General features: G+C 46.4%; 1 protein-coding gene across 1 annotated transcript in view; it reads right to left on the bottom strand.

Moving 5' to 3' along the window:
- The window catches only part of LOC311127941 (inhibitory synaptic factor 1-like), a gene marked incomplete at both ends in the record, with an annotated part of 61,092 nt that extends 44,286 nt beyond the window's left edge, over positions 1-16,806 (bottom strand). Inside the window, one exon of the mRNA XM_084159841.1 lies at positions 16,657-16,806. Within this exon, the coding sequence (XP_084015967.1) occupies positions 16,657-16,806 (150 nt within the window). The remainder of the gene's footprint in view (positions 1-16,656) is intronic.
- Between the last annotated feature and the right edge of the window lie 6,753 nt (positions 16,807-23,559).

The following is a 23,559-nucleotide window of genomic DNA, read 5'->3' as shown; positions in this document are numbered from 1 at the left end:
ACCCCCTAGAGACTCTGCATAAATTCTGCCATGTCACCTGGAAGAAAGCTCAACTCACCCTAGACTATTAACAACACAGAGACAATGTGACCAAATATTCACTTCCAGCCTGCAGATGTAAGAGTATAGGTAGAGAGGAACTTGGTATGGAGGCTGTGCTCGTGGCCCTGTTGCGGGTTGGGGTGAGTCTAGGTTCACTGAAGGCGGAGGTGAGCAGGTGACGGTTAGAGGGTGACTGAGTACACACGCAACCCTAATGCCCTTTCATACCCTCACCACCACTGTTAAATGATCCGGGACAAAAATATTAATCATCAAAACAGTTTGTTGACACATCCTTTCCCCCCTGTCTGCTCTTACCTGTGTCCCTGAATAATTAATCTGTCCCCTCATCTGTCTGTGCATCTTTCATCTCCCTTCCCACCGCCCGCCCGGTCGCCTGCCTGCCCGCCCGCAGCTGACGCCTGCATCTGAACACTATTGACAATGACAGTGGTGGCAGTCATCCATGCGGAGCCAGGTGGCAGGCTGAGTGTGACTGCTACCACAAGGTTACAGCAGCATATAAATAGTCAGAGAGAGAGGGGGCTTGGATCTCTCTCTGGGTGGAAGGAAATGTCTGGCTGAAGTTCCAGGCCCATGCTCCTGCAGTCAGTCACCAATTGCACACCTCTCTCTATCAACTGATCTGAGGTGGGTTTCTCAAAACGTTTGTGCACTAAGATCATTCATCAATTGCCTACCAATGGATTTAAGATGATTTTAGTGCTACAGAGGTTTTGGGAAACTCACCCCTGCCATCTAAAACCCTACGTAGATTAATTATGCACACAGGCTACTCAGGAAAATAAATTAGGTAATGAATGACATTTTAACATAACACGTGCCCCAGACTAGTTGGTGTTAATTAGAAGGATTAAAGAGAAAGCTCAGTAATCCAACTGTTTTCACCATTTTGATGTTTGGGGATTCTGGGAATGATGCTGCATTCATAACCAAGTGGAAGGTGATAAATAACAGTTGTGAAGTCGTAATTGGGTGCATTCACATGCTTGAACTGGGAAATACCATCAAACATGGTGGTCATTGAAAGGCTTGTGATTGTTTTCTCTTTTTTGCCCATAAAAAGCTGCTTTCACTTTCTAATTCAAAAGGAAGATGAACGGAATCAATTTTGTATCAACAATTTGTATTTTGTTCTTACCATAAACAACAACTACTGAAGATGCCGCCAAGCTTGCTGTCTTATTGACAAATTATGTCAGAGGTCACTAATAATTACCGGTTGGAGGGGCGTTCAAGTGGATGCTGGTATTTATGAAATTACGAGATGTTGTGAATGCGGCATTATTTTGTTCATGGACATTATGACAAGTTATTACAGTATTGTTGGCCTGCTAAAATGAAGAAAAAAATGTTAGAATAGTGGACCATATGTTCTTGTCAGGAGGGTGTGAAGCATTAGGATTCAGATGCCGACGAAGATGGCGGCCTCGTGACTAGCTCTTAGGAAACTTTGTAGTATTTGTTTTTTTTATGTATTATTTTTTACATTATTAGCTCAGAAAGTGTTTTGCATCATTACATACAGCCGGGAAAAACTATTGGATATCAGAGCGGCGGTAACTCACCAGCATTACGACCAGGAATACGACTTTCCCGAAGCAGATCCTTTGTTTGCTCTCCAGAAGGGCAACTGAACTGATTCCAGTGGCTGACTCAAAACATCGCCGGCGGAGGAGAGGCACTAGGGGCGGCCTGCTGGTTCAACTTAGCAGGCGCGCACACCACCCACCGCTTCCAAGTATCCTACTCGCTAATGTTCAATCTTTGGTTAACAAAGTCGACGAACTGCTGGCAAGGATTTCTTTCCAGAGAGACATCAAGGCCTGTAACATACTCTGTTTCACGGAAACATGGCTCTCTTGGGATATTCTGTCGAAATCGGTCCAACCAGATGGGTTCTCAGTTCATTGCGCAGACAGGAATAAATATCTCTCCGGGAAGCAGAAGGGCGGAGGTGTGTGTTTCATGATTAATGACTCATGGTGTAATTGTAGTAACATACAGGAACTCGAGTCCTTATGTTCACCCGACCTAGAATATCTCCCAAGAGAATTTTCATCGGTTATAGTCACGGCCGTGTATATCCCCCCTCAAGCTGATACCACGACGGCCCTCAAAGAACTTCATTGGACTTTTTGCAAACTGGAAACCACATATCCTGAGGCTGCATTTATTGTAGCCGGGGATTTTAACAAAGCAAATTTGGGGACTAGGCTGCCGAAGTTCTATCAACATATCGACTGTTGTATTTGCGCTGCTAAAATCCTCGACCATTGCTATTCGAACTTCCGGGATGGTTATAAGGCCCTCCCCCGCCCTCCTTTCGGCAAATCTGACCACGACTCTATTTTGCTTCTCCCTTCCCATAGGCAGAAACTCAAACAGGAAGTACCCGTGCTAAGGACTATTCAACGCTGGTCTGACCAATCAGAATCCACGCTTCAAGATTGTTTTGATCACGCGGACTGGGATATGTTCCGGGTAGCTTCCGAAAAGAATTTAGACGAATACACTTAAACAGTGACTGAGTTTATCAGGAAGTGTACAGTGAGGGAAAAAAGTATTTGATCCCCCCCCCCCCCCACACAGTGAGAGACAGAATAACAACAAAAAAATCCAGAAAAACGCATGTCAAAAATCGTATTAATTGATTTGCATTTTAATGAGGGAAATAAGTATTTGACCCCCTCTCAATCAGATTCCAAACTCTCCACCATGGCCAAGACCAAAGAGCTCTCCAAGGATGTCAGGGACAAGATTGTAGACCTACACAAGGCTGGAATGGGCTTCAAGACCATCGCCTAGCAGCTTGGTGAGAAGGTGACAACAGTTGGTGCGATTATTCGCAAATGGAAGAAACACAAAATAACTGCCAATCTCCCTCGACCTGGGGCTCCATGCAAGATCTCACCTCGTGGAGTTGCAATGATCATGAGAACGGTGAGGAATCAGCCCAGAACTACACGGGAGGATCTTGTCAATGATCTCAAGGCAGCTGGGACCATAGTCACCAAGAAAACAATTGGTAACACACTACGCCATGAAGGACTGAAATCCTGCAGCGCCCGCAAGGTCCCCCTGCTCAAGAAAGCACATATACAGGGCCGACTGAAGTTTGCCAATGAACATCTGAATGATTCAGATGAGAACTGGGTGAAAGCGTTGTGGTCAGATGAGACCAAAATCCAGCTCTTTGGCATCAACTCAACTCGCTGTGTTTGGAGGAGGAGGAATGCTGCCTATGACCCCAAGAACACCATCCCCACCGTCAAACATGGAGGTGGAAACATTATGCTTTGGGGGTGTTTTTCTGCTAAGGGGACAGGACAACTTCATCGCATCAAAGGGACGATGGACGGGGCCATGTACCGTCAAATCTTGGGTGAGAACCTCCTTCCCTCAGCCAGGGCATTGAAAATGGGTCGTGGATGGGTATTCCAGCATGACAATGACCCAAAACACACGGCCAAGGCAACAAAGGAGTGGCGCAAGAAGAAGCACATTAAGGTCCTGGAGTGGCCTAGCCAGTCTCCAGACCTTAATCCCATAGAAAATCTGTGGAGGGAGCTGAAGGTTCGAGTTGCCAAACATCAGCCTCGAAACCTTAATGACTTGGAGAAGATCTGCAAAGAGGAGTGGAACAAAATCCCTCCTGGGATGTGTGCAAACCTGGTGGCCAACTACAAGAAACGTCTGACCTCTGTGATTGCCAACAAGGGTTTTGCCACCAAGTACTAAGTCATGTTTTGCAGAGGGGTCAAATACTTATTTCCCTCATTAAAATGCAAATCAATTCATAACATTTTTGACATTAGTTATTCTGGATTTTTTTGTTGTTATTCTGTCTCTCACTGTTCAAATAAACCTACCATTAAAATTATAGACCGAGCATGTCTTTGTCAGTGGGCAAACGTACAAAATCAGCAGGGGATCAAATACTTTTTTCCCTCACTGTATATATTCTTAAATCCCATTCCTTACTAGTTTTGTGTGTATTGGGTATATGTTGTGAAATTGTTAGATATTACTGCACTGTCGGAGCTAAAAGCACAAGCATTTCGCTACACCCACTATAACATATGCTAAACACGTGTATGTGACATGTGATTTGATTTGATTTGAGGTCCATAATTATTGGCACCGTTGATAAAGATGAGAAAAAATACTCAGTAAAATAACTAATACAAATACATGCTAAAAAAGAAAGAAAATTATATACTTTTATACTAATACTATTGCTCAATGAAAGATATTTTGTTTAAGAAGTCATTTAAAAAAATCTCAAAAAGATAGGGGATATTGGCACCCCTGTTTTCAGAACTCCAGCACCCTAGCCTTGTGAGGATAACGACACTGAGCCACACATGTCACGAATACAGCCGAGGCTGCCCCTCCTCCTTGCTCGGGCAGGCTTCGGCGTTTGTCGTCACCGGAGTACTAGCTGCCACCGATCGATGTTTCTGTGTTACACTAGTCTTGTCTTTATTTATCACACCTGTTACCCACTATGCTTATTTGTGTCCCTATAATTACCTCTGTTTTCCCTCCTGAGTTTGTGCGTGATTGTCCGTTGTCTTACGTCGTTTGGTGAGCTGTTGTTCTGCTCTTCCCTGAATGGAGAGTTTGTTATGGTTTACTTTTGTTTAGTAAATCCATTCATTTTCTCAGTTCTGTGTCCTGCGCCTGATTCCGTTTCACCACTTCACCCAGATGTTGACAACACAAGAGTCGTTAGAAGGTAAGCGGTTCGTCTACATAGAAGATCATAGTAAATACCAGGAGAAAGTGTCTATAATACTGTAATAAGCTCACGTAGTTGCTGTCACCAACTCCAAACTTCACACAGTTGTCACTGACTAGTTGGATATATTGTTTTTCTTGGCAGACCTTATTTGTTTATTGACATTTGTCAATAAAACTCATGAATGCAACTGTTTATGTCAAATTGTTTTGTGTTCACCTTGTAGCCCTTGTTGTCCTTAAAAGAAAATGGTAAAACATTTCAATGTGAGCTTTTTTTCACTCAAAAAGGGACCAATGGAGTTAAGGTCAATGGCATCATGAACTTTACCAAGTACCAGGACATCAACATTTTGCAATGGCCATCTCAGTCTCCAGACTTGATCTCCATTGAAAACCTGTGGTTTGAATTGAAGAGGGCAGTCCATAAGAACAGACAAAGGATATCAAAGATCTGGAAAGATTCTGTATGGAGGAATGGTCTAAGATCCCTCCCAGTGTGTTCTCCAATCTCATAAAACATTTTAGAAAAAGGCTCAGTGTCCTTATCCTCGCAAGGGGGAGGGTGCTAGAGTATTGAAAAAAGGGGTGCCAATAATTTTGGCCTCTATTTTTTATTTTATTTTTTAAATTACTTCTTAAACAAAATCTATTTATCTGAGCAATATGTATTAACATAAAATAATAGCATTCCCAACATTTTTGGAGCATATAGCTCAGTATTTGTATTATTTATTTTACACAGTCTTTTTTGCTAATCTTTACCAAGTGTGCCAATAATTATGGACCTGACTGTATATTTACAGGTGGAGAAGGTGAATAAAGCTTGATCCAAAATACGTACAAGATGTTGACAAACACTGACATATATGTAGACTTAATAACAAACAGATAAACAAAACTGCCCATTCACTGAAGCTAAGGCATCGTGCCTTCAAATTAGGTTGAATACCTGTAGACGAGGCAGAGAAAATTCCTCGCACAGCTGAGTTTTGCAGAACCCTGGGACAACATGTCACTCCAGCCTAAACTCTCTTAAAAAAACCTCTAGAATCTAAGCCTTGATGAAATATTGAATTTGGCCTTAAAACCATATTCATACATGGCGAAACAGATAGTCAAAACATTTATCAAAAGGAAGTATGTTTGGTGGGAGGGATGTGGGGGATTGGGCGGAAACATGTTGGGCTGGGGGGAATGGGATGGGGAGTTGGGGGTGTAAGCCCACCTCTTTTTGTTTATTTTTCTTTACATACCAATTTTATTAGTACAAAATCCTGGGTGATCAATATGATAATTTCTCTGTATGTATTTCTAACTTTTTTTCTTCTGTAGAGTGGCAGCCTATGGGTACATGTGGTATAAAATGTGTAAACTGACATGAATATTGTACCTATAATTACAAAGCAAACAAAAACGATAAGAAAAGGAAGTATGTTTTGAAGTGTCTGTCCTATGTTTGAGAGATATAAAAAGCTTAAGATTTTTGTTTTATAAAATACAGTTGAATGACCCGTATACCTTTGACGTGGAAATGCCCTATCCAATTCGACAAATTCTTCGGGCCGGGTTACATTCAGACGAGTCTTGTGGGGGTCGTAGAGCAAAACAACCTCCATGTACGTGTTCGTAAGGGGCTCAACTTTCGATGGTGGGGTCACATTAGTTTGTAGCAGAAGTTGGCACATCGGTGGTACCAACTTCAGACGAGTCCCGTGAAGCTTGTGGGGGTCATAGAGAAAAACAGAGAATACCATCATGTTTGTGAGAGTCTCAGCTTTCAAGCCCAAACCATTCGGACTCTGCAAACGTTTTCATGAGAAGACCGAATGTCCTGGTCTGATAAACACCGCTGTAGCTCTGCCACCTTCCACCACAGAAGTGGAAGACCGACATCTGCGGATGTGGTGGATTGAGATGCAGGCAATGAAAAAATATATCTCTAGCTTAAAAAGACAGAGTTTGATGGGGATTTTTTTATTATGCTAATTCGATTTCCACACGGACATCGACTCTAGGGGGTTGAAAATGAGTACCTGAACACGTTAAAAGCCCTAAACAGGTATTTAATCAATTAACAATTCCCTTCACAATGAATACTTCTCAATAGTTGTCATATTAATGACCAATACATAATACATTACAACATATCAGGACATAATATCACATAAACATTAACGAATAGCCTATGGATATTAGGAAAACCTGCTGTATATAGTATGTGGACGTGGACGTGACCGTGTGCACCTGCAGGATAACTGCTGCAGGATAACACCTGCTGGTTTTAGTGCTATCCGGAGTCCTTGGAATGTCCAACTCTGACATCTCCCCATTGAAGTTGACATTTAAAATGGTTAAGGTAAGGTTTTGTCACGCCCTGACTCAGGGGACGCTTAAATGTTGAGTCAGGGTGTGTATATTCTTTGTTGTGCGTTTTCTATGTTTATTATCTAGTATGTGTATTTCTATGTTGGCCGGTGTGGTTCCCAATCAGAGGCAGCTGTCGCTCGTTGTCTCTGATTGGAGACCATACTTAGGCAGCCTATGGGCACTATTGAGTTGTGGGATCTTGTTCCGTGTAAGGTATGTTGTGTGTATCTACCTTAGGACTTCACGTTTCGTTTCGTTTATTGTTTTGTCGTGTGTTTATTTAGTTGAATAAACATGTATGTATATCACGCTGCGCCTTGGTCTGTCCCATCATTAAACGAACGTGACAGAAGATCCCACCAAACGAGGACAAAGCAACGTGCCCAGGCAGAGCAAATGGCCATGTCACAGGTGGCCGATTTGTGGTCATGGGAAGAGATATTTGCGGGGAGAGGACCATGGGCTAAGTTAGATGCCCAGGCAGGAGAGGAGCAACGGCAACACGGAGGAGGCCGGTTGAGGAGGAAGCCCGAGAAGCAGCCCCAAGATTTTTTTTGGGGGTGCACACGGGGTGGTTGGCGGAGCCTAGGGTTAGAGCAGAGCCAACTCCCCGTACTCACGCGAAGAGGCATATGACTGCGCAAGCTCCGTGTTATGCGGAGCTACGTACTGTGTCGCCAGTGCGCCGGCACAGTCCTGTACGTCGATGGGCATCCAGCCAGGACGGGGTGTGCCGGCTCAACGCTCCTGGTCTCCAGTACGCCTCCTCGGTCCCGCATATCCTGTGCCAGTTCTACGAACTGTATCGCCAGTGCGCATGCACAGCCCAGTGCGTCCTGTGCCAGCACCCCGCACGTGTAGTGCGAAAGTGGGCAGCCAGCCAGGACGGGTTGTGCCAGCTCTCCGCTGGCACAACCCGTGGTGGTGCGCGTCGCCAGCCCGGCCCGGCCTGTTCCTGCTCCTCCACCAAGCCAGTGGTGCACGTCGCCAGCCCGGCCCGGCCTGTTCCTGCTCCTCGCACCAAGCCAGTGGTGCGCATCGCCAGCCCGCCCCGGCCTGTTCCTGCTCCTCGCACCAAGCCAGTGGTGCGCGTCGCCAGTCCGGGTCGGCCTGTTCCTGCTCCTCGCACCAAGATAGTGGTGCGCGTCGCCAGCCCGGCCCGGCCCGTTCCTGACCCTCGCACCAAGCCAGTGGTGCGTGTTCCTAGTCCGGTCCGGCCCGTGCCTGCTCCTCGCACCAGACCAGTGGTGCGTTTGTCCAGTCCGGCACGGCCCGTGCCCGTTCCACCGGTGCCTGGTCCGGCACCGGTCAGCTGCTCCACTCCGGAGCCAAAGCAGTCCGCTCCACCGGTGCCTGATCCAGCTCCGGTCAGCTGCACAACTCTGGAGCAGTCCGCTCCACCGGTGCCTGATCCAGCTCCGGTCAGCTGCGCCACTCCGGAGCCAGAGCAGTCCGCTCCACCGGTGCCTGATCCAGCTCCGGTCAGCTGCACAACTCCGGAGCAGTCCGCTCCACCGGTGCCTGATCCAGCTCCGGTCAGCTGCGCCACTCCGGAGCCAGAGCAGTCCGCTCCACCGGGGCCAGTCCAGCTCCGGTCAGCTGCTCCACTCCGGAGCCAGAGCAGTCCGCTCCACCGGTGCCTGATGCAGCTCCGGTCAGCTGCGCCACTCCGGAGCCAGAGCAGTCCGCTCCACCGGGGTCCAGTCCAGCTCCGGTCAGCGGCTCCACTCCGGAGCCAGAGCAGTCCGCTCCACCGGTGCCTGATCCAGCTCCGGTCAGCGGCTCCACTCCGGAGCCAGAGCAGTCCGCTCCACCGGTGCCCAGTCCAGCTCCGGTCAGCGGCTCCAGTCCAGACCATGACGTCAGCCCCTCTCCAGGTTCGGGGTCTCCCACACCAGGGTCCAGACAGGGCCTGGCGTATCGTGGGAGGAAGGAGAGGGGAAGTAGCGCGCCGAGGTCCAGACCAGACCAGGGGCGCAACAGGGAGGCGGAGAGTGAGAGGTCGTCACGCCCCGAGCCGGATCCGCCTCCGAGGCGGAATGCCCACCCGGCCCCTACCCTGTCCGCACCTTTGGGGGGGGGGGGGGGGGTACTGTCACGCCCTGACTCAGGGGACGCTTAAATGTTGAGTCAGGGTGTGTATATTCTTTGTTGTGCGTTTTCTATGTTTATTATCTAGTATGTGTATTTCTATGTTGGCCGGTGTGGTTCCCAATCAGAGGCAGCTTTCGCTCGTTGTCTCTGATTGGAGACCATACTTAGGCAGCCTATGGGCACTATTGAGTTGTGGGATCTTGTTCCGTGTAAGGTATGTTGTGTGTATCTACCTTAGGACGTCACGTTTTGTTTATTGTTTTGTCGTGTGTTTATTTAGTTGAATAAACATGTACGCATATCACGCTGCGCCTTGGTCTGTCCCGTCATTAAACGAACGTGACAGGTTTAAGGTTAGGGTTAGGGTTAGGATAGGGTTAAGGTTAGGGTAACAGGTTGGCGACACAATGTAAGTTAACTTAAAAAAACAACTATTTTACAACTTCTTCTAGTGTGTGATATTCTGTATAATATGCAATGCATATTAGTGTACAAAGGTTTCAGTAAAAGGAATATGCTTGAAAACACTTCACCATTTGCAATCTGAGTTTGGCGCCATATGAGAGGATATGAATGGAGTGGAATGTCTCACTTAAAGGGCACTCCAGTGTGAATCATCAAAAACATTTATAGAACCGAAAAAGAACCAGACAATGCATGCCCTGTGAGGTAGGCCTACAACAGAATTGCCAGAATTGATCAAATTAATCAAATGCCTGATTGAAAGGTTTTTAAAGGTTTGAGGCTGCAGATGGTTGATTGCCTGCTGTTAAAGCTTTTGTTATTACGTTGGGCTTACGTTATAGGCTCATTCTAAACTGGGTCGATTCATGATACCCAATCATAGCGAAGCAGTTATTAATAGTTTGGCCAAAACCACATGAATACTGTAGGTTCCTCAGTCTGTCACAATTAACCATAATGTAATAGTGATCTAGCTGCCCTGAGCATTTCCCTGGTACAGCCGATGGAGAGTAAAATTGGTCTCTTGAGAAGTAGGTCACCTACTGTATTAATTTGGGTTGCTATTCATACTTTTAGACACATTCATAACCTACATGTCTCCAATGTCTTCTTTGGTATTTGTGCCCTTTCAGTGCAGTGACATTCAACCTTACAGACATTTCACTGGAAGTCCAATGAAAACGGTGTTCTCAGTGTGTGTACATTATGCGCAGAGACAATCAAGTAATGTAGCTATTCTATTCCTGGGGCCTGCTTGTGCACTTCAATGGATGCCATTTTTCACACCATTAACTACAGCCCACTGGATTTATTTACAGCTCAAAGATAGGCCAAAAACAATCCTAAAAACGCCCACGAGCACAATAGCAACAATTGATCTAAGCTGTTCCAATCAGTCTGTCGCCAGCCTGTACAGCAGGAGGAACCATTATCTCTCTTCCCCCCCCCCCCCCCCCCCCCCCCCCTTTCTCTCTCTCTTTCTCTCTCTCCCTCCCCTCTCTCTCCTTTATCCTCCCCTGGAGGAAGAGGAAGGGTTGCAGCTTCACATTATGTACAAAGATGCATAGCAAGCCCCCTCAATCCTCTACCTCATGTAATGGGATCTAGTCACAGATAGCTGGCATTGTAGAAAATATATATGGCTTACCAGGTTGATTTGATATGATGACTGCTTTGATATAAGGGCCAATTTTGTACCTCATCTGGGCTCTAACCAGGAGCTTTCATTATCATCTATGCTGAGTGCAAGGTCCACAGAAAAGGAGAGGTGGGTGCGGGGCGTCTGAGCTCAAAGGGCCAGCTAATCCACTGGGTTTTACAGGCATGCTGGGCTGGTCAATACACTGGCCCTGCATCTTAAAGTAGCTGTAGCTCCACAGCAGTGCTTGGTAAAAGAGGCTCAGGGGAACGGTATGCCTGCCTGGTGCAGTTTTCTCTGTCTCTCCTCTCCACAGCTCCCTCTCAAGGTTAGAAGCCACTAAAGATGTAACTCTTTATGTCCCACTGCTAACGTGTCTCTCTGTTTTATTACAAGAGCGTTATGGGTCATTCTGAGGAGGAACTAGCCTGGCTACTGGTCAATGAGGTCATCCAAAGGTCACTCCCAGGTCACGTGACACTGACTGAGGCACACAGGTATGGAGATGGGGGGGGGGGGGGGGCGGGTTGCTGACTGAAGTCAATACAGATGATACAGAAGTGGCCCTGTCATGTTGTTCATGTGTGGAATTTAAGGAAGGTTTGCTGGAGGCGTAATATCACCAAGTTAAATTGGAAAATTTTATTTCAGCACACAAAGGAGGTCAGACAAGGTGGAACAAATTGACCTAGTATTGCGTCACTGCTGTTTTATCTCTGGTTGGATGTGAAGCTATAGGAAACCCTTTGGCCCAGTTGTGGCAGGTTTAGTGATCCTATCCCATCTCAGAGGTGGCGATAAGCCTTCAGCATAGCCCAGTGAACTCCATGTGCCCGCAGGGTGGCTGGTGAGCGTTTCTCCAGCCCCTCAGCTTGGCCAAATCCTGCCCTTAATCTGCAGTAAATTGCCTCGCTAGTCGCTACCAGCGTGCTGGGCTGGGGCACCCTCACTGGAGAGCACTAGAGCAGGCCAGGGTAGACTGGGCAGTCAACGTAGGGAACTGGCAGGGAAATAGAAACAGTTGCTTTCTGGGAAACGGTCCACCAGGGCACAGAGACTGATTGTAATTTGTGATAAGTGGGCTCAGGTAGACTAAAGGAAACCAGCATCACCACCTGCAGCGCTAACACATGATTGGTTTGTGGCCACAGGGGCATCTTTTTCACACATACACTGTAGATGTTTTTTTTTATTCAACAAAAACCTTTCCAATTAAGGCACCTGTTCTCACACTGATCATCCAATTTTCAGACTGAGCGGTTGGGTTGGTGCACCAATTTACAATTGTCATAATTGTGCTGCTAGGCAGGGAGTGTCACTGTGAATGCACACCTAGTGGCCAACATTTGACACTACAGCTGTCAGGTGTCCTCATCCCTGGCTAGCCTGCCATGCTGGAACTGTCGGCGGGAAAACAGAGAGCAAACGGAGGAGAGAATAAATGTCCCCTGCAGAAACAGCCGCGTTTGATTTGGATTTAGGGCTTCCTGTGGCTACCTCTGTGTTCTGACTAGATTTAAGCGGTGCTGAGCTCTGTGGCGGTTAGCCGAGTGTGCCGACTCCCTTGCTGTCCCCCACCGTGGTGCTGGGGCCCGGTCCAGACTGGATCAGGACTGATCTTCAGCCAGCTGTTTATATTTTGTATTCCTCCCACTACATCACACTGGGCCCAAACAATGCACTGTTTATAGTATGCCACAAAACATAAAAGTGCTCCCCTGGAAACTGCTTTCTAATCAGATCATTTACATGGCATTTTCCTTTGTCCGTTTTCATTTTTGCAATGATCCCTTGATTGTTAATATTGAATCAGAGGGGGCTCTAGCTGCTTGGGGATCATTGAGCCACAGTGAGAATTGGTAGCTTCTTTTACCAGCCCTGTATAATGCAATATTAATATTCAGACCCAGTGTGTTAGTGCATGTGAATGGGCATAGTCCAGTATAGCGAGCTTAGCTTGTAGAGCCCAAAACTGTCCATTTGTTAGAGAAACAGACACAGCTTGGGGGAGAAGATGGATAATGACGCTGCTGATGCAATCGTGCCCTGTCTCTGGTACAAACTAGAACTGCACAGTAACAGCCAATCTCCACAGCCACGCTTATGAAGTGGATCTGCTGTGAGGCGAGCTAGCTACCCTACCATGGACCCTCTGCTTATCACTTATAGAGACGGCTGTCCTACTCTCCCAGATCAATGATTGGGCAGCCAGACTCTGAGTTCTAGGAAATGGTGCACATTGTACTCTGCCAGTGATAATTGCTCTCAGTCTTTCTTTCTTCGCTCCTCTCATTAGCTACGTTAATTCTCGCTCCTGGTTTTCATGGCCGCCCTATTTGCAGTTTCCTCTCACTGAGCATTGAAATCTTCCATCCTCTGCTCTTCGTATGATTCTACATAATGACTAGCTCCACATAATGACACTTCCCTATTCCTTTTGGCCCACCACTCCTCTCTCTCTGTGTTGCAGCCTGCCTGCTCTTCCCCTCCACTCTCCAATTGTTCTGTCCTTACCGCCTCATTTAATGCTTTCAATTTACCAGTCTTGTATCTCTCTAATACCCAATATGGATGTTCTCTTACATTTGCTATTCCTCAGCTATTTGAAATAACTTTTTATTCATTGGGATTCAGTTTTAACATAAAGTATATTTCATACTGCAAATAGCAGTGGATGCTTTGATTTTCATTTGGTTCCATTTCTTTTGCTGTCAGAGATTCTAAGGGTAATGTTGACATGATACCACAAATTAATACATTCCTCTACAGCTGCTATTGCTGATGATGTGTGGAGAGTATATTATCAATGTTTTTCATTTTGGAGTCCTTTTTTTAGATTCTGCATAATAAGATTCACAAATGTGACACAATTGAATGGTAATGCTGGAACCATCATATCATGAAGCGTGATGAGTATATAGCTGCTGTAATACATTTCTCTTTGGGATGTAAATAAGATCAATGGCATCTCTCTATGTGATTGCGCTGCCTTCTAAACTGACAGTTGTCATGATGACTTCTTCTTTACGGCCTGGTTTAGTTTTATGTATAGTATGTAACGTTGTTCTATCATGCCTCCATCTCCTCTCCTGTCTTCACACCTCCAGCACAGACCAATGGCTGAAGTGAGATGAGGCAAGGCTGTGGGTCTAGCTCTACTATCATTTTACAGTTTTAGATCCACTTCCAAAAACACTCTCTGTTGGCTGTGCCTTGGTGCCGCTACTTTAACCCCCATGGGGCAACGGTACAATAGCCTCCCCTGCTGTGGCCCTGGAGCATGTCTTAGATAACCCACATATGTAGGGCTGGGCCCAGTACCACGTACTGTCCTGGTCCTGTATGACCAGGGTTCAGGCCTGGCTGTGGAGACAGTCACTTATGAGCTGTTGGTACAGTATGCAGACTGACGGGAGCTCTGCTTGACTTTAACCCTGAGAGCTCTGAAATCAGCCCAGCTCCCTATGGACCTCTAGAGATAATCCTATCTTTATCTCGGATGCCTCCGGATCACCATACACCATCAGGCTTTTCCAAACACCATCCTCCAACATGGAGTGATGATCTACCACCCAGTCAGTCCAGTTCAGTTCACATTCACTCACCACGTTACCCTGACTCCCGTTATTGATTTGTTTTTTTAACAGATCCAGTAATTCATCATTTATTTATATGACAGATGTTATCTATTATGTTATTAATTTAATGTGGCCAAGAATTAGAGATTTTCCGGAACATTAGGCAGCCATCCATCTGCCGGTACATTGAGCACTAATACATATTTTCCCTTTTTTTAACGTTTTTCCTTTAATACAGTCCACAATGGAATAAATTAGCAAATTGCACAATATTGATACTACTGCCACTACTGCTGTTGTAGCTAATGCAATCTCTTGCTACCAATTTTAATATTTCTATTTGTGTTCCCTTTAGAACGGATTATGCATCGGCTGCTGTATAGAAGCCTTTTTGGGGCTCTGAAATAAGAACCGTAATACTGTATATGTTAGTGCTGGTAGAGGTAGCTAGTGTTTTTGTTTATAAATAGCTCCAGCCAGCATTATTCCACTTGCAGGCGTCCTATAATCATCCATCACTAGAGCACCCAGTAGGTTTTTCTGGGCTCAGAGGGAAACGTGAGCTGTGTGTGAGCTGTGTGTGAGCGGTGTGGAGCGATGTGAGCCGTGCCCTTGCACTCTCCCCATGTGAGTACATAAAGGAGGGAGAGGTGAGGTGAGTGGGCGAGAGGCTGGGGGAGTCAGGGAAGGTGGTGGTGATGGAGTGAGTTATGACCCCTCTCCCTCCCACCCTCCCCTGGGTCTGGTCGGACTCTCTCTCCGTGGGTCTCCAGGTCACTGGGTGTGCCCCCGGCACCCCGCTCCTGGCCCCCTGATTAGATGTAGGTTGGGAGGCAGCTAATAACAGACAGGGTGGGGGTGGAGGGGGGATGTGTCAGAGAGCCCACTATTTACAGAGAGAGAGGAGAGAGAGAGAGAGAGAGAGAGAGAGAGAGAGAGAGAGAGAGAGAGAGAGAGAGAGAGAGAGAGAGAGAGAGAGAGAGTAGAGAGAGAGAGAGAGAGAGAGAGAGAGAGAGAGAGAGAGAGAGAGAGAGAGAGAGAGAGAGAGAGAGAGAGAGAGAGAGAGAGAGAGAGAGAGAGAGAGAGAGAGAGAGAGAGAGAGAGGAGAGAGGAGAGAGAGAGAGAGAGAGAGAGGAGAGAGAGAGAGAGAGAGAGAGAGAGAGAGAGAGAGAGAGAGAGAGAGAGAGAGAGAGAGAGAGAGAGAGAGAGAGAGAGAGAGAGAGAGAGAGAGAGAGAGAGAGGGACATCCTCTGGACGAAGGGTTTATAAGATCCCTTTGCTCTCTCTTTCCTTTTTTTGAGGAGATTTACAAGAAGACAGAAGGAAGGACAGGGATTGCAGGGGATGGGAACCTATTGAACCTACTGTACCAGTGATGGCAAGATTGCTTTGCATTTACATCCACATTGCACACACAGGTACATGCACATGGACACGCACATAAACCCACACACACAGATACACACACACACACACAAAACACATACACATCTATCCTCATCTATCCTCCATTCTAATATCAATGCATTTTCGAAAGTACAGTATACATTCCAGAGAGACCCACACACTGTCACACACTATATGTTCCACACACATATTCTTCCTGTTCGTTTATCCCTTTTTGATGCAGACACACACTCTGATCTTTTCATGGCGTTACCATGGCAGTTGTGAAAATACAGTAGAAATCCAGCTGATAACAAAATGGTTACATAACTAGTGCAGTGCCAAGTCCTGTGTCTTACCTAAGCACACCTCTTCTCTCCCCTGTGTTTTTGTTTCAGCCCAGATTCCTGGCTTTGCGCTGCCTCTTCTGCAGCCTGTGTTACTCTTTATAGAAACACTATTTAAAGAGGGTTTCATAGGATGTTGAATACATCTGAACTACACTTATTGTTGTGTACTTGATGATATTTGACATAGCCCTTCTATGCCAAAAGGAAGATGCTTTTATAATTACGGAAGCAGAAACCGATATTCTCCTGCCACCTGCATCAAAGCCAAAGTGATGTCATCTCGTTCAAATCCTAATTTAAAAGCATATCTATTCTGTGAAATGCATTCTATACACTTAATTCAATTCAATCCTCTCAAGGAGTAACTCCTCCAACTACCTCCCCCCTGCAGCCCCCCACCCCCACCCCCCGGAGCCTCATCCCCAGTAAGCTAAGACAGTGGCGCATGCTGCCCGCTATAGTGCCTCACCTCCCGGAGTTCCTTGGCCACATCCTTGAGCTCTTTGAGAATGCCGTCCAGCTGGTTGATCACCATCTTCATGTGGCTGCGTATGCGTTCTCTGGGGGTCTGGCTAGGGGTCTCAGAGGTGTCCCGGGCCGGAGCTCTGCTGAGGGACATCCTTCACAGGGCAACGTGGGGCCAGGGGCCGGCGGGCTGAGGCTGAGGGCGGGGGCGGGGGGGAGCCGAGTCGGGGTCCATGTCTCTGGCCGCGAGGAGCCTCAGTGCTACTGATCCGAACAGGGGCCCCGGCCACGCAGGGAGACCTCAACATCTTAAAAGCACCTGGACAGCCAAAAGACCTTGCCTGGCCTGAGCGCTCAACCCCCTGGCCTTATCCTCTGCCATCCATGGCTCCAGAATGGATAGTACCAAAAATGAAGCGAAAAGAAACATGAAAAAACTCAAGTTAGATCCACGGAACAGGAGGAAGAAAAGAACATGCGTTAAAATGGTGTGTGTGAAAACACCTTATGTAATATTGTTGAGCCAGAGAGCCTACTCATCTCATGTGTCAGTGTGTACGTTTGCATCGGTCTCTGAGGAGGATATTTATTTAGATTGTCTGTATGAGGAAGTTGCTCTTTTCCACTCCCACTCACCTTCCTTTACAATCTTATTTAGCGGGTACGGTGCAGTGACTTTGTGTCAGCCAGGTTACTGTAAAAGAGTGCAGCCCAGGTTGTCAAGCTGTTCAACCTCCCTTGTAGATCAGAATATCCAAGCATAATAGAAAAATAGAACTCCCAGCAGTTGCTCATTTTCTGAAATGATCTTGTTCTACATTATTGGTAGGCAGTAGAGACAAGCTTTGCCATCTAAATATACTCCCTCAGTTTGGCTTCTGTCTTTTTTAGGGAGAGAGAAGGACAAATCCGTTTTGAAAACAATAGATATTCCTCCTGTGTCCTGTGCTGTGCAGTGTTCCCTTTCTCTCAGAAGTGACAGGAGAATAAATTAATCTTGAAGGAATAAAGAAATAGCCCACTTCAAAAGCAACTTCTGCACACATCCATTTTATGCTCAGATGATGACTGACATGTGTTGTTCACTTCTCATCAGAGAGGAGGAAGGAAGGTAGGAGGAGGGATGAGAGTCTCTCTGTGCTTATTTGTGTGTGTGTGTGTGTGAGTGAGTGAGTGAGTGTATGTGTGTGAAAAATGTCCAATCTTTTCTTCAACGGCAGGGCTTATTCCAGGTGGCAGGAATGAGGATAAACGGACATTTTAGCGAGTAAAATGTGACTAATGAATAGAATGTGCAGGGGAAGAATGACAAACAAACATGGTGATGAACCGGAGGAGGAGAAAGAGAAGGAGGAAGAGGAGGGTCCTTCTCCTGGCATTAGGGTGACTGGCGTGTCCTTCGTGCCCATGCAGTGACCCTTGTCCTGCCCTTTCAGTTGGTCCACTCTGGTCTGCAGGGGTGCACCCAGAAACCGGACACCAGAGAAGAAAAGCAGAGATGATTCACTTCTCTCTCTCGCTCCCTCAGTTGTTGCTAAGGGAATCCAGCAGTCTGCCTGGTTGTGCTGCTGATTGATTCATTATTTTTGCTTCTTCTTTTTATCAGTGCATTTCTCCTTCTGTGGACAGTTTTCAAAAAGGCAGAAAGCCCTGCGCCATCTCCATCCAGCAGTAAGAGGTAAATCCCAGTAGCGCGTCCCCAGGGACAGCCGGAGCCCAGGTACAGGCAGGGGGGCGAGACACACACTGAATCCAGGCTGATGCTACTGCCAGAGGGCAAGCTGGCCAATCACACATGACACCTGGAGAGACGGGAGGGTGTCGTTCCCTCTCTCTTTTCTCCTCTCTGGGCTCAGCAGCACTGCAAATAAAACACAACAGCAATAGAGCAAGGAAGAGAGAGAAGAGGGAGGGAGGCAGGGAGATAGACAGGAATTAACTGCGGTGCTGGAACTTGCCGATATCTAGTCTCAGCAGGACTCTCCCACCTTCCTCTCATTAACACACACAACACACACACACACACACACACACACACACACACACACACACACACACACACTTACCTTCTCTCTACATCAGCAGCTGTAGTTGTGTCCAGGGCTTACAGTCTATGCTCCTCAGTGTTACTGACTGATTATATGCACAGGAGGATCATCCAAGCCACGCACATCCTGCTAGTTCTCTTGCAGTCTCAATATCTCTATCAAAACGTACACTGACACCCTCTCCCGCCCTCTCTCCCTCTCTCTCTCTTTCAGTCACACACTCACACGCATATTATACTCCCCCACTTTTTCTCTTTGTATCTCTCTCTCTCCCTCCATCACTTACTGTCTTCCCAGAGAAAGCAGCTCCAGTCAGAGGGCGAGGAATTCATTCAGTGCCGTGGCTCAGCGGAAGGAAAGAGAGCATGTGGAGGACGGAGATGTGGAGGAGGAGGCGGGATGGAGGAGGAGGCAGGAGGAGGCAGAAGGGGAGGTAGGCGGGAGGAACGGCCCTGACAGCAGCACTCTTAGACACTAGAGAGAGGAGGCGGCTGAAGAATAGGGACGAGCAGCAGAGTGTAGATCCGGCTGCTGCTGCTACTGATGATGCTGAGGCTGAAGCTGTTGCTGCTGTAGATGCTGATGCTACCGTTGCTCTAGTGACGATGCTGTGGAAATGAAGAAGCCACCCGCCATCCTCATCAACCCTGCCGGCGTCGGGAGACCGCAGAAAGAGCTGAGCTACTGCGTACAGAGCTGTGGAGAGGAGCTGTATCAGTCAGAGCCCTCTGGAGGCTGCTCCTGACGCCACTCTGTCTCTCTCTCTCCCTGTCTCTGTCTCTGTCTCTCTCTGTCTGTCTCTCTCTCTCTCCGTCCCGTCTCTCTGCCCCTGCGCCCTGAAGTGTCCTCACCGACTGCCGGATGAAGGCAGGCTGATGCCAAGGTTTATGGTGGGGCTCAGGCTCCTGCCAGCACAACTTGCTTTGCTGCTCCACTCTGACTGTGTGGAGGGAGGAGGGGCCTGGCGCTTTAAAGGCACAGCACTAGTTAGGTAGCTACAGTCTCCTCTGCCTGGATCCTCTCTCCCCTCTCTCTTTCCCCTCTATGTATCGCTCTATCTCTCTTTTCTCAGGATGGACTCTTCCTCTGCTCACAGACAGCCGACCCTTCACTAGGGAACGAGTGTCCAAAAATTCCTGGTTGTTGCATCATTAACACACAAAGCAGGTTGGAGTTGTTATGACCTCATCAGGGAGGGACTGCATTACCTTCCTTCTCCCTACTCTCCTCATTAGGATGTTTTGATCATAGCATCTATCTAACCTCTCCAGAGGCAATTATCTTAATGTGAAATTTGTAACAAAAGCACGTTGTGTGTCTTTTAGCAAAGCAACAATGGCATGTTTTAGCGGAAGTTGTCAGCAGGTAGTGAATGTAGGGTTCCTGTGGGGTGTTGTGGGTAAGTGTGCTAAGAAGCCTTGGCATTATTTTGCATAATTGTTAAGGGAGATGTTCTGTGGATCCAGGTCCAGATAAGTCTGTAGTGAGGACCAGTGTGGTTTGGACTGCCAGGATCACAGACAGTGTACCGCTTCTTTGAACGGCTAATTGGGAGGATTCTGCAGTAGAACATGTATTCCCTTTGTACATTTGCTTTGATTAATAAAACATCAGGTTTGGCATGTTTTCTTTCTCCTTTTGAAAACATCAGTGATAAATACTATACTATATTGGAATATATCTCTGTGTTCCTATAATGGTATATCTCTTAGATCAATTCTTAATTTACATATGGTTATCAAAGCAGTGACTCACTCCTGCAGGTTCATGCTCTACAATATCCGTAGAGTACGACCCTACCTCACACAAGAAGCGGCGCAGGTCCTAATCCAGGCACTTGTCCTCTCCCGTCTGGACTACTGCAACTCGCTGTTGGCTGGGCTCCCCGCTTGTGCCATCAAAACCCTGCAACTTATCCAGAACGCTGCAGCCCGCCTGGTTTTCAACCTTCCCAAGTTCTCTCATGTCACCCCGCTCCTCTGCTCATCTGCACACTCCACTGGCTTCCCGTCGAAGCTCGCATCCACAACAAGACAATGGTGCTTACCTACAGAACAGCAAGAGGAACTGCCCCTCCCTACCTTCAGGCCATGCTCAAACCCTACACCCTAACCCGAGCACTCTGTTCTGCCACCTCTGGTCTCTTGGCCCTCCCACCCCCACGGGAGGGCAGCTCATGCTCAGCCCAGTCCAAGCTCTTCTCTGTCCTGGCACACCAATGGTGGAACCAGCTTCCCCCTGAAGCTAGGACAGCAGAGTCCCTGCCCATCTTCCGAAAACATCTGAAACCCTACCTCTTCAAACAGTATCTTAAATAATCCTCCTCCTCACCTCGACCACGTAATTTCAATGAAATTACATTGAATCAACGTGGAATAGACGTTGAATTGACGTCTGTGCCCAGTGGGTCCTGGCAGAGGCAGCCAGGTTTTTGACTACAATGTCCTGGTACTGGGTAAAGTTAATGATGCCGTTGACCTTAACAAGGGCCCCAGGACCAGTGGAATCAAAATAGCCCCATAACATCAAAGCTCCACCACCATATTTTACAGTAGGTATGGGTTTCTTTTCTGCTTATGCATTCTTATTTCAACACCAAACCCACCACTGTTGTGCGTGGCCAAAGAGCTCTATTTTCATGTCATCTGACAAATGTAAACACTTGGAGTTTGTTAAACGGCATTGGCACTTGGATTGGAACCGGTGCTTTGGTCAAATGACATGAAAATAGAATGCATAAAATAAATAATTCAAATTCTGAGCTACAGTGAGCTCCAAAAGTATTGGGACACACACTTTTGGAGCTCGTTGTATCTCATTATTTGTACTGTTTATTTTATACAGTCATTATTGCTCATCTTTATCAAGGGTGTCAATAATGTTTGACTCCACTGTATATGGTTGTACAAAATGCCCTGTAGTGAACCGGAAGAATATGTGTGTGCGTGCATAAGTGTGTGTGACAGGTGAATCCGTCCATTCACACGTGGCACAGCATTGCGTAGAGCCAGGATTCTCACTAGCAGCTCCCTTATAAAAAAAAGCAGGTGTCCTTGAACATGTACAGTATTTGACTTGGATGGGTTTACTCTTAAATGCAATAACTGTTTTCAATTTTAAATCAATAATAATTGAATTTGTTATGAACAGTGACCATATCTATTGCAAGTGTATTCATAGTCTATTTTAATTTGTCACTAGTAGAATTCCAGTGGGTTGAAGATAGTTCCCTCTCAGGGATGCCTTCATTGGAAAGAAATGGAATTATTTCCTGCTGTAATATATATTTTAACGGTAAGGTCATCCCGACTATTGGGTTTTACTATGAATCTGGAGCGAGTCCAGAGAAATATTGGTTCCACTTAATATTTCTATCCTGGATTTATTGTGCCTGGCCGTTTATGAAGACGTTTTATAGAACACAATATTTTTCTTGAGGGAAACACACAAAGACCTGCTTGAGTGACCGTTGGTCCAGGGGAAATCAGCCTGTAATGTAGACCTATAACGGGTCTGAGTCTGGGTGGGCGGGTCTTTATTTGACTGCCACTGTTTACCTCACTCATACACTACTAATATGATACTTCAAGGATCAAGGCTCTTTTTATTACAGTTCTTTTCTTGGCTGTCTTCCTTGGCTGCTGTCTACACCACAGCCCCCTGGCTGGCTCTGCTCAGGACGCGTGCAGTAGGATTTATTTTTCCTAATAAACCTGAGAGAGGTGAACACAGAGGATCAATAAAGGTAGTATATCCTCCCTCGCCCTCTCCTGCAGCCTAGACCATGTTAAAGTATCTGTTCAGTAAAAAGTTAATATTCTGTTAACTCATACACAAATTATGTTGTTGACGCATCCTATACTCATATGTGTGGCCAAAGCATAAATTGGGGTAAAAACACTACAAAAACCCCACCTCAAACTTGTATCTCAAACAGACAGTTTGAAAAATGCTTGCTATTTCCTCAGAGAGGATGATGTCATCCTCCTGAGGAGGATGAGCTGGCCAATCAGCGTTCAACTCGCATGACCGGTATACACCAACACCATTCTGTTGTTGGGGTACGCCCACACCATTCCAACACAGAAAAGCTGCTTTTTAAAATGCTTAATAAAACATTTTGGAAGGAAATCTATTTCACTCATTTTGTAAATAATTATAGGTAATATTTCATAGAAATCTGGAAACACTGGATAGTTACTTGGATGGCTGAGCAGAATGATTTGTGAGTGTTCTAGAGTATCAAGCACCACTTAGATTGAACTAATCATGCTTCCCTTTGCGGAGCGATCAAACTTTAACAGGAAAAGGACATGCCTATAAAAATCACTCTGTGGCATAATCTAACAGTCATTAATTGATTTTATTTACAGAGGGGTTTGTTGTTCCTCTCTTCTCCACTGTGTGGCACTGTGGTGTACTTGTGACTTGTGTCAGTCAATGGCAAAATGGTGGCTTGAGAGAAGCATCAGAAGTTCACAAAAAATGATATTTGAGAATTTAGCAGATATAATCATAGGCAACAATAATAGGCTTATGATACGCTTGTACAAGGGTTCATCATTTAGTATTACAGGATACATGAATTCACAAATCTCTTGGAAGTCATTGATAAAATAATGTGCTATTTTGAAGAAGCAGTGGCATGTAGGGTTATGTCTCCATTAGAGGAATATGAGTAAAGGGTCTATACTAAATTGTGGTGGCACAAATCATCTCCTGTAATATCATACCAGTTTGTGAAGACACAGTGCTTCACAGTGTCTACGGCCTTTTCCCAGACCCAGGTAGTACTGTGTTAACTCCTGAGTGGCGCAGTGGTCTAAGGCACTGCATCGCAGCGCTAACTGTGCCACTAG

The sequence above is a fragment of the Coregonus lavaretus genome (genome assembly GCF_964263955.1).
Source record: "Coregonus lavaretus genome assembly, chromosome: 4".
Classification (NCBI taxonomy): Eukaryota; Metazoa; Chordata; class Actinopteri; order Salmoniformes; family Salmonidae; genus Coregonus; species Coregonus lavaretus.
Note: the sequence above shows the minus strand (reverse complement) of the source record. Positions and strands in the feature narration are given on the sequence as shown.